Below are 10,684 nucleotides of genomic sequence, written 5' to 3' on the forward strand. Positions count from 1 at the left end.
AGTTAAGGGCAGAAACCCGAGAGCTGAAGGACTGGAAAAGACGGCTTGAAATCTAGGTAGAAATTACTGTCTCATACCATCTGCAACATTTTATTCTAATAAAAATAAAACCACTGCATGGGGATTTTTTTTAAAAAAAAATCCTCACCACAGGATTCATGTGAATTTGCTACTCAATGCAAGAATATCTGTGTCCCAACTACCTTCATTTGTGGTCACAGTTCCCACGTAACTGCCATCTTCCCCCCCCCTCAATTTTTCTTCCCCTACACACACACACACACACACACACACACACTGCGCATGTGTGTGCGCCGCCTGCCCGACAGCTGATTGTCGGGCACCTGGCACGCAGGTGCGGGGGGCAGGGGACACGGGAGATGTGCGTACGTGTGCAGAGATTCATGGGAGGTCACACGCGCATGCGCAGAGACATGTGGCCCATGGGGGGGGTCAGGCGCACACACACAGAGGGCATGGGGGGCGCATGGGTGTACACACAGAGGGCATTGGGGGGCACACGGGTGCACACACACAGAGGGTGTTGTGGGGTGCACGGGCACACATACACAGGGTGTCGGAGGGCACACAGGCACACACACACAGAGGGCGTGGAGGGGCGCGCATACATTTCCTTCATTTTCAGCACGGGAGCCCAAAAAGTTAGCCGCCGCTGCCCCTATACCATTCCAGACAAATGTTTGTTCAATCTCTTCTAAAAAAAAACCTCCGAAGGCAACTCATTCCACTGATTTATTGTTCTCACGGACGGGAAATTTATCTTTACTTCCAGGTTTACCTCAGCTTTACTTCTCTCCTTGCTTAGTTTGCATCCATTGCTTCTCGTCCTGCCCTCAGGTGCTTTGGAGAATAAGTTGGCCAATTCTCTCTTCTTTGTGGCAGTCCCTCAGATATTGGAATTGACTGCTATCATGTCATCCCTTCTACAAGGGGCTATAGAAGCAGACAGTGATTTAAGAAAACCTTCACCTGATAATCATTTATCACCATGAAGTTTTTTAAAAAAAAGTTTTTAAGACAACGCAAGCAGTTTGTGGTTTTTTGCAATAAAAGAATAATGGAACTATCAATAACTATAACAGGCATTATTAATTATCCCACTGGAAATCAGTGTCTTTTTATATTGGCTGAGAACTATATAAATCAAATTCTATACTAGGTATTATTCTATTTATGCCCCAGTGGCCTCTTAGGGATAGCATCTATTCCAGAAAAGATTAAATTCCCAGTTGTATTGCAGTACAGACAGTCCTCGAGTTATGATCACAATTGAGCCCAAACTTTATGTTGCTAAGTGAAACATTTGTTAAGTAAGTTTGCCCCATTTTATGACTTTTTTGCCTCAGTTGTTAAGTGAATCAGTGCACTTGTTAAGTCAGTAACACGGTTGTTAAGAGAATCTGTTTGTCAGAAGGTTGCAAGAGATAATGCATTGACCGCAGGACGCTGCAACCGTCATAACTATGAGGCAGTTGCCAAGCCTCTGAGTTTTGATCATGTGACCATGGGGATTCTGCAATGATCGTAAGCTCGAATGACGGTCACCAGTCACTTTTTTCAGTGCCGTTACAACTTTGAACGGTCACTAAATGAACTGCTGTAAGTTGAGGACTACCTGTACTAGATAACATTAATTTATTAAGTTCCAAAGCAGCTGTTTTTCAAACCTGGTAACTTTAAGAAGTGTGGACTTCAACATTCAGAATTCCCTAGCCAGCATGCTGGATGGGGAATTCTGGGAGTTGAAGTCCACACCTCTTAAAGCTGCCAAGTTTGAAAAAACACTCTGCCAGAACATCACAACTTGCTCAAAGCATGTTTGTATCCTCACACATTTTAGAATAGGATGGGATGGGATGGGATGGGATGGGATGGGATAGGATTCTTTATTGGACAAGTGTGATTGGACCCACAAGGAATTTGGTGCAAATGCTCTCAGTGTACGTAAAGAAAAAATAAAATACATTCATCAAGAATCATAAGGTACAACACTTAGTGATAGTCATAGGTTTCTAATAAGCAATCAAATCATACTAGGAAACAAATAAAACAATATAAATTATAAAGATATGTTGCATATCTTTATACTATGAGTCTACCTCTCCATCCCCAATACTATCAATATGAATGTACACCTTAATAAAGTTGAGAAGAGAAAAAACGCTCCCATCTAGTCAAGCTTTCAAAGAATGGGGAGGTTTTCTCTTTGATGAGTAAACCGACAATCACTTGTGGTTTCACAGTATCTGGTCACAGCCTTCAGTGCATCTTGCCTGGATCTTTCAGGGAGGAAAAATAAACCCTGGTGCATAACACTTCCACACGCACCTTCCTTGTTGAGGAGCCCACAGCAGGGAACACCAGAACACACGACTTAAAGATGAGAACTTCTTGGATGTTCTATGGAATTGGGATCATTTTTTGCAGCATAGTTTTTGTGACTGGTAAGTGAAATTAATCAAGAGAAATGCCTGCAGAATTCCTCAAGCAGCCTGGCGGGTGGGTGGGAATTGCCCATTGCTTTAACTGGCACGTCCATCTCTTAATCATTCTCCTAGGAGACTTTTTTAAAAATAATAATAATAATAATAATCCTGGTATAGGAGGCTTAATATATTTTGTTAGATGGTTTAAAATACTGTAAGTAGGAATATGTGGGCGTGTATATGTGCTCACACCCATATACAAGCATTGCTTTATCTGATACATTCATCTCTGGATGTGGTTTATAGGGGACTTTTCAACAATAATTTAGTAAAAGTAAGAATGTGTATCTTTTTCCTACTGCATATAAGGAGTGTAGATAGATGATAGATAGATAGATAGATAGATAGATAGATAGATAGATGATAGATGGATGCTAGATAGATGGATGATGATAGATAGATAGATAAATAGATAGATAGATGATAAATAGATGATAGATAGATGATAGTTGGATGCTAGATAGATGGATGATGATGATAGATAGATAGATAGGTAGATAGATAGATAGATAGATAGATAGATAGATAGATAGATAGATAGATAGATAGATAGATTATTGATAGATGATAGATGGATGATAGAATAGAATAACAGAGTTGGAAGGGACCTTGGAGGTCTTCTAGTCCAACCCCCTGCTTAGGTAGGAAACCCTGCACCACTTCAGACAAATAGTTGTCCAATCTCTTCTTAAAAACTTCCAGTGTTGGAGCATGTACAACTTTAGATAGATTGATAGATAGATAGATAGATAGATAGATAGATAGATAGATAGATAGATAACAGAGAGATGAGAGAAAGAGAGAGAGAGAGAGAGAGAATTGCTGAATTTGTAGAAACGTTGTATCATCTTACCAATAGCCATTTATAACGGCTTATAATTTCAGTTTATAACTTCAGTTGTAAAACTTTACTTTGCATTATCTGCAGAGCACAATAAAGGTGATTCATTAAATTAAGAAATGATTGACTAAAATGCTTATTTTATACTGCTTTACAATGATGTGGACATAATAATGGCTATTGGTTAAAAATAAGCAATTCTGGAATAAAATAAATAAATTATTTAATCCCGATTTAAAAGTGATGGGGGGAGGTAAGAGGATACACATAAAAATATTCATCAAATACTTCCAATTCAGTAAAATCAGCATTCCAGTATTTCTTGCATTTTAAAAAGTTTTACTGGTTGCTATTTGTTAAAAAGTAAGAAATGTTGGAATAAAATGCTTATTTTATCCTCATTTAAAATGTTGGGGGTTTAATAATAGCTAATTGTTAAAAGGAAGACATGTTGGAGTAAAATAAATTATTTTTACACTGATTTAAAAGTGATGGGAGGAAGAAGGTACACATACAAATATTCATTAAATACTTCAAATTCAATAAAAATGAGCACTCCAATATTTCTTGCATGTAAGAAATCTCACTGGTAGCTCAAAAGTAAGAAATGTGGAACCAAATTCCTTATTTTATCCTGATTTAAAGTGATGAGGGGAGACAGACACCTAATTTAAATACTTTTAATGTAATAAAATGAGCATTCCGGTATTATTTTGTGTTTAAAACATTACATTTCCTTACATTTTCATAGCCATGTTTTAAAATAACAATCCCAAGGTGCTTAATCCTAACCCAGATGGATGGACATTATTATTATTTATATATATAAATGTTTTCTTAAAGTTTTACCAAACCCATAAAACACAAATTAACACAGAGGAGAAACAGTAAAGGAAAAAAAAAAGAAAAGCGAAAGTGTAGAAAGAAAGAATCAAAAGGAAAAAAAATAAAAAGAAGGTTCCAATTTCCTTTGCAACAAATATAAATGCAATTGCAGAATGATCTCTCATGCAGAATATTTTATAGATTTTGAATACAAAAAGAAGAAACCCTAACCGTTTTTTGTACAATCCATTTATTTTCCTAATCATAAAAACCTGAAATAATAATATGCCTTTTTCTGCTTCGTGCAAAAACTCTACAAATGTGCAGATGGGTGGATTTTAGATGTGCTCACAACCTTGTGAGGAAGGGAGAAACAGAAAAAATATGGAGTTGTTAACAGAGCTGCACCCTTTTACTTAAAGGAATCCTGGACCCACAAAATTGAAAACTAGAACATAGAATAATAATAGGGTTGGAAGAGACCTTGGAAGTCTTCTAGTCCAACCCTTCCAGCCCATGGCAGAAGATTTCATACAATTCTGGACTAATAGCTGTCCAGTCTCTTCTTGAAAATCTCCAGTGATGAAGCACCCACAGCTTCTGGAGCCAAGTCGTTCCACTGATTAATTCTTCTCACTTTCAGAAAATTTCTCCTTAATTCTAAGTTGGATCTCTCTTTAATGATCTTCCAAGTGTTCCTTCCTGTCCTGCCTTCAGATGCTTTGGAAAATAAGCCAACTCCCTCTTCTCTGGGACAGAGAATATTGGGACACCGCCATCATATCATATCCTAATCCTTCTCAATCGTGGTTTAGCCTCCAGCCCCTCTAATCATCTTGGTTGCTCTTCTCTGCACTCTTTTTTTGGGTGTGTGTGTGTGTGTGTGTGTGTCACCATCTGTTTTGGTATCATGGTGACTAAGTAACAGACAACTCAACAAGTTGAAGCTCTTCCCATCATGATACCTCCAAAGAGAAAGTCCAGCGGATGTTAACGGCCTTGGGAAAAAAAATATGAAAAAATGAAAACATCCACACATAGGCACACAAGAGTCTTGACAATTAGAGAGAAAAAAATGCTTTAAGAAGTCCAGCCTTTGACTGACCTATCTGGACAATGATGGAGATGGGTCATCTTTTTTCAATTGTGCCTCATTCATGACACCCACTTTCTCCCCCCTCTCTATCTCCTCTCCCTCCCTCTCAAGTAAGCTGTTGGGGTGGCGGACATTAAATAGGGCTGAATCAGGCAGGAAGCATGAGCGTGGGGCAGCCATTCTTTTAATAAAATATATTTTCTTTTGGTTCTCTCACTCTCCCTTCTCTCCCTCCATCCTCCTCTCCCTCTCTCTCTTTCCCCTCCTCTCTCTCCCCACTCTCTTCCTATCACCTCTCCCTCCCTCCCTCTTTCCCCCTCTCTCCCTTCCTTCCCCTTCTCTCTCCCTCCCTGCCTCTCTCCCGCTCTGTCCCTCCTTCACTCTCTCTCCCTCCCTCCCTCCCTCCCTGCCTCTTTCTCTCTCTTCCTCCTGCCCATCCCTCTCTTTCACACACACAGCAGCTTCCAGGGAAGGAGCTACAGGTAACGGGGGTTTGACATTAGGGCAACCTCAAGATGAAATTAGCCCCCCCAAAAAATCAAATGCAGCTTTAGAACTACAGGTGACGCACAAGTTTTTACGAGACTGTAGTCATTCTTCATTCAGAAGCTTCAAACAGCAGAATGTTCTAGAGAACGTCTCTGGTTTAAGTCTACAGGTTCTTTCTTTTGGGTCAGAATGTAGGAAGCTTGATTGGGAATCAAAGCTGGAAGGCCAGACGAGGCTTAGCTTTGCACAATATATTTGAGTCAATATACGATTGGCTAACTTGGGGGCTGCCAAATTCACAAACCCAGCCAGCATTGCAGAAAGCGTAGAGTAAGAGGTGACTCCGCTAATTTCAAGTATTTGTTTATTGTCTAAAGATTAGCTTGCAAAATCCTGCCTTATGTCTGAAAGTGCATCTTGAAAGGCTGCGGTTTCGGTTTCCTTTGCACCTATCCTAAATTTAGCTTCCAGTCCCTTTCAGACACATTTCTCAATATTATTAATAGTCCAACTTCTCTTTCAGACAGCCTTGCTGTCTCAAAACTGTTGGAACACATGTGATTAAAATCAAACCCCGGATTAAAAGGCATTAAAGAATGTTCTCATTTCTTATTGACACATTTCTTTGAATAACAAAATGGCAGAGTTGGAAGGGACTTTGGAGGTCTTCTAGTCCAACCCTCTGGTCAAGCAGGAGATCCTCTACCATTTCAGAGAAACAGTTGTCCAATCTCTTCTTTAAAAACCTCCAGTGTTGGAGCATTCACAACTTCTGGAGTCAACTCGTCCCACGGATTTATTGTTCTAACTCTCAGGAAATGCCTCCTTAGTTGTAAGTTGCTTCTCTCCTTGATTAGCTTCCCACGTGGTTCCTTTATTTGTTTTAAGCTTACTGGCAGGAGGAAGATGAAGGGAAAGTTCTGGTGGACAACAAGTGCCAGTGTGTAAAAGTGACATCAAAATTTGTCCCAGATAAAGAGAACCCTGAAGAAAAAGTCCTGGAGAGGAACATCCGTATCATGTGAGTGATGCCTTAACATCCCTCTGCATTTTGCATTTCTGAAGACAATTTGTAGTAGGGCAAATATAGATTCCTGTTGCATTTCATGAGAACAAATTAATACACAGTCATTTATTTTTTGTATTTCCTTTTTACAGAGTTCCCCTCAACGCCAGGGAGAACATTTCTGATCCCATCTCACCAGTGAGAACCAAATTTGTCTACAAGCTCTCCAAGCTGTAAGTTTTTCTCTCTTTCTCTTTTTTATCTATGGAGATTCTTAGTCATCCAGGTGATGGTTGTCTCAAAAGTGTTGTTTTTTTTAAAAAAAAGGCAGCTGGATTTTGTTTTTCGTTGAAGACGTTCCACTTCTCATCTGAAAGAACTGAAGAAGCTTCTTGGAGGAGAAGCGGAACGACTTCAAGGAAAAACAAAGTTTGGAAAAAGCACCTTTTATTTGTGATTCAAACGGCACTTTATTTATTATTTATTTATTTATTAAGCCATAGTCACATGATTTACATACATTCAGATGTTTGAGAACTGACTCAGATTTATGACGGTTGCTGTATCCCAAGATCACCACCTGTGATCCTTTTTTGCGACCGTCTGACCAGTCAAAGCCAATGGGGGAACCTGGTTCACTTAACAACTGTATTACTGACTTAACAACGGCGGTGACTCACTTAACAACCATGGCAAGAAAGGTCGTAGAAGGGAGCAAGACTCACTTAACACATGCCTCGCCTAACAACAGAAATTTTGGGCTCAACTGAGGTTTGTAAGTCGAGGAGTACCTGTAATTCTTTTCTGACCAATCAGAAGGTAATATGGGTAATCCTCAACTTACCACCATTCATTTAGTGAGTGTTCGAAGCGACAACAGGAGTGAAAACAGAGAGCGATTATTGTTACACACTCATGACTGTTGTAACATCCCCATGGTCACCTGGTCAAGATTCACTTACCAACCATGTGAGTAATTTAACAACTGTAGTGATTCACTTAACAATGGTGGCAGGAAAGGCTGTACAATGGGGCAAAACTCACTTACCAACTGTCTCACTTAGCAACACAAATTCTGAGCTCAATCGTAGTCCTAAGGGTCTCCTGCTTGGGCGGTGGGCTGGACTAGATGACCTACAAGGTCCCTTCCAACTCTGTTAATCTGTATCCGACTCCCTATATACTCCTAGAGCAATTTAAGCTTTCTTCTCCTATTAATGAAGACCAAAGCAGGAGCTGCTGCAAAGAGGAGGAAATTCTATAAAATCATTTTGCACTTTCAGCAACAAACAGGAAGCGAGATAGCTTGAGCAGGGGTTTGGACTAGATGACCTACAAGATAGCTTCTGACTGTGTTATTCTGTTAAAGGGTATAGGGCAGGGGTCTCTAAACTTGGCAACTTTAAGACTTGTGGACTTCAACTCCCAGAATTCTCCAGCCAGCATAGTCTTAAAGTTGCCAAGTTTGGGGACGTCTGGTGTAGGGTCTCCAGATTGGACAGGGGGTTGGACTAGATGACCTACAAGGTCCTTTCCAACTCTGGTAATCTGTATAAGTGATATTTCCAGAATATTTTTTCCAGCGCCTTAATGTTTCTCTTTTGTTCCAGCTGTGACAAATGCGATGTCCCCTCGAGAACGGAAAAAGGAGTGACATTTGGCGAGAGCACTTTATGCGGTCATCCCGAGGAACCCTGTTACACCTATGACCGGAATAAGTGTTACACGACTTCTACCTTGTTCTCCCACAGGGGGAAAACTTCAACCATTTTGACAGCCCTAAACCCCGAAGCTTGCTATCCGGATTAGACAACATGGTCGTTGTTTTGTGGAGCATCTTGAGCATGTCTACACCACAGATAAATGTCTGACCTTATTATACCAGAGATTGCTTCCACTTCACAGCACATTTGGGTGTGTGTGTGCGTGTGTGTAGGAAGTTACATATCCTAAGCTTTAAAAATCTGCAAGGACCCCACTCCTTCCTTTCTCCCTGCCATGTTGGGTATCTGTATTGATCAGTAAAAAGCCATAGAAGAGAGGTCTCCAAACTTGGCAACTTTCAGACTTGTGAACTTTAACTCAGAGTTGAAGTCCGCAAGTCTTAAAGTTGCCAAGTTTGGGGACCCCTGCCATGGAATTAAGAAGGGGGAGGAAGAGCTCCAATAAATATTCTGTTCTCCCAAAAGATCCTGGGAATTGTAGTTTGGCCTGGCTGCTGGGAATTTCCCGAGACATCTCTCTCTCTTGGAAGCACAGCCCTCCTGGGGGAAGAGAGTAGCCATTCCTAAGTCTTTGGTGTAGACATTCTCGCTTTGCTCTGAACGCTGAAAAGAAGGTTTAAAAGTGATCCATCTCTTCCTCTGCATCAGCAGAATGCTTTCCCATGATTTCTTCCCCACATGCTTCTTCCAATTTAAACAACTATTGCTTTCCCCTTATTATCTGCATTCTGTACTTAACCTTTTCATTCCTTGCATGTCATCAATAAAATAATAATTCATCAGAGCGATCGTCGTTTCACCGAAATTCAACTTTATTGTGAGCTTGAGTGGGTTAGAGTTCTCACTGCTGTAAAAGGGGCATAAAGGGTCAGTTTGGTCTAGCGCCTGGGTGTCAAACTTGCCATCCTGTCACGTGGCCGTCGTGTGATGTATCGCAATGTTTTTCCCCTTTGTGGAGCTGGGGTGGGCGTGGCCTACGTATGAGGCATCAGGCACCAGGCTAGAAAGTGGGAGACAGTGAATTCTAGTCTTACCTCAGGCATGAAAGCCAGCTGGATGATTTTGAGCCAATCACCAGGAGATTGTGAATTCTAGTCCCACCTCAGCCATGAAATGCAGCTGGGTGTCTTTGAACCAATCACCAGGAGATTGTGAATTCTAGTCCCACCTCAGCCATGAAATGCAGCTGGGTGTCTTTGAGCCAATCACCAGGAGATTGTGAATTCTAGTCCCATCTCAGCCATGAAAGATAGCTTGGTGTCTTCAGACAATCACCAGGAGATTATGAATTCTAGTCCCACCTCAGCCATGAAATGCAGCTGGGTATCTTTGGACCAATCACCAGGAGACTGTGAATTCTAGTCCCAGCTCAGCCATGACACATAGCTGGGTGACTTTGGACCAATCACCAGGAGATTGTGAACTCTAGTCCCCCCTCAGCCATGAAAGACAGCTGGGTGTCTTTGGGCCAACCGCCATGAGACTGTGAGTTCTAGTTCCACCTCAGCCATGACCCCTGGCTGGCTGCCTTTGGGCCAATCTCTCTCTCTCAGCTCACTCACCTCACAGGTTGTTCTTGTGGGCAAAATAGAAAGAAAAAGAATTATTAGATATGTTCGTTGTCTTGAGTGGGTATATGTAAGTGTGTGTGTATAAAATAAATGAACAAACAAATATACCACTTCAAGGGCCAGTGCTCCGTCAAAATATTTTGGAGTTGATCCTGGTTAGTTGGGTGCTCATTGTGACCTATAACCCCCCAATGTTTCCTCTCTTTACTCCAGTTTAAGATGCAGGATATTGGACAATGTAAGATTCTGGAGGGAACGGAGGAATCTGCCTGGAATGATATCTTCCACAGCAGTAAACCTGTAGTTCCAACGGGTTCTCCTTCTCTATCTAGTTGTACCAAGGGTGCTTTTTCTTTTCTTTTTTTAAATAAATTTTATTGAATTTACAATTAAAAACATATCAACAATACATACAGGGAAGAAAAAAAGAACATCCTGGCTAGCAAACCGGAGAAAGAAGAGAGTAAAGGGTGTAGAAGAAAAAAGAAGGAAAGAAAGGAGTAAGAGATGAAAGGGATACATGTAAAAGCAAACAGTATCCTTTTTGACAGTCTGTAAGATCCATTTCACCTAAATTAATTCAAATACGCTCATCTCGTCTACTATACTTAAATTGCCCTTTATC

The 10,684-nt window shown here is 40.8% G+C and overlaps 1 protein-coding gene across 1 annotated transcript; it reads left to right on the plus strand.

Annotated features, from left to right (window-relative positions):
- The first annotated feature begins 2,179 nt into the window (after positions 1 to 2,179).
- On the plus strand, positions 2,180 to 9,272 carry JCHAIN (joining chain of multimeric IgA and IgM). The gene is made up of 4 exons (XM_026717217.2): positions 2,180 to 2,465; positions 6,647 to 6,779; positions 6,917 to 6,997; positions 8,375 to 9,272. The coding sequence occupies exons 1-4, from the start codon at positions 2,402 to 2,404 to the stop codon at positions 8,571 to 8,573; spliced, it is 477 nt and encodes a 158-aa protein (XP_026573002.1). The 5' UTR covers positions 2,180 to 2,401; the 3' UTR covers positions 8,574 to 9,272.
- The last annotated feature ends 1,412 nt before the right edge of the window (positions 9,273 to 10,684 follow it).

The sequence above is a fragment of the Pseudonaja textilis genome, chromosome 6 (genome assembly GCF_049901715.1).
Source record: "Pseudonaja textilis isolate UNSWEBS1 chromosome 6, rPseTex1.2, whole genome shotgun sequence".
NCBI lineage: Eukaryota > Metazoa > Chordata > Lepidosauria > Squamata > Elapidae > Pseudonaja > Pseudonaja textilis.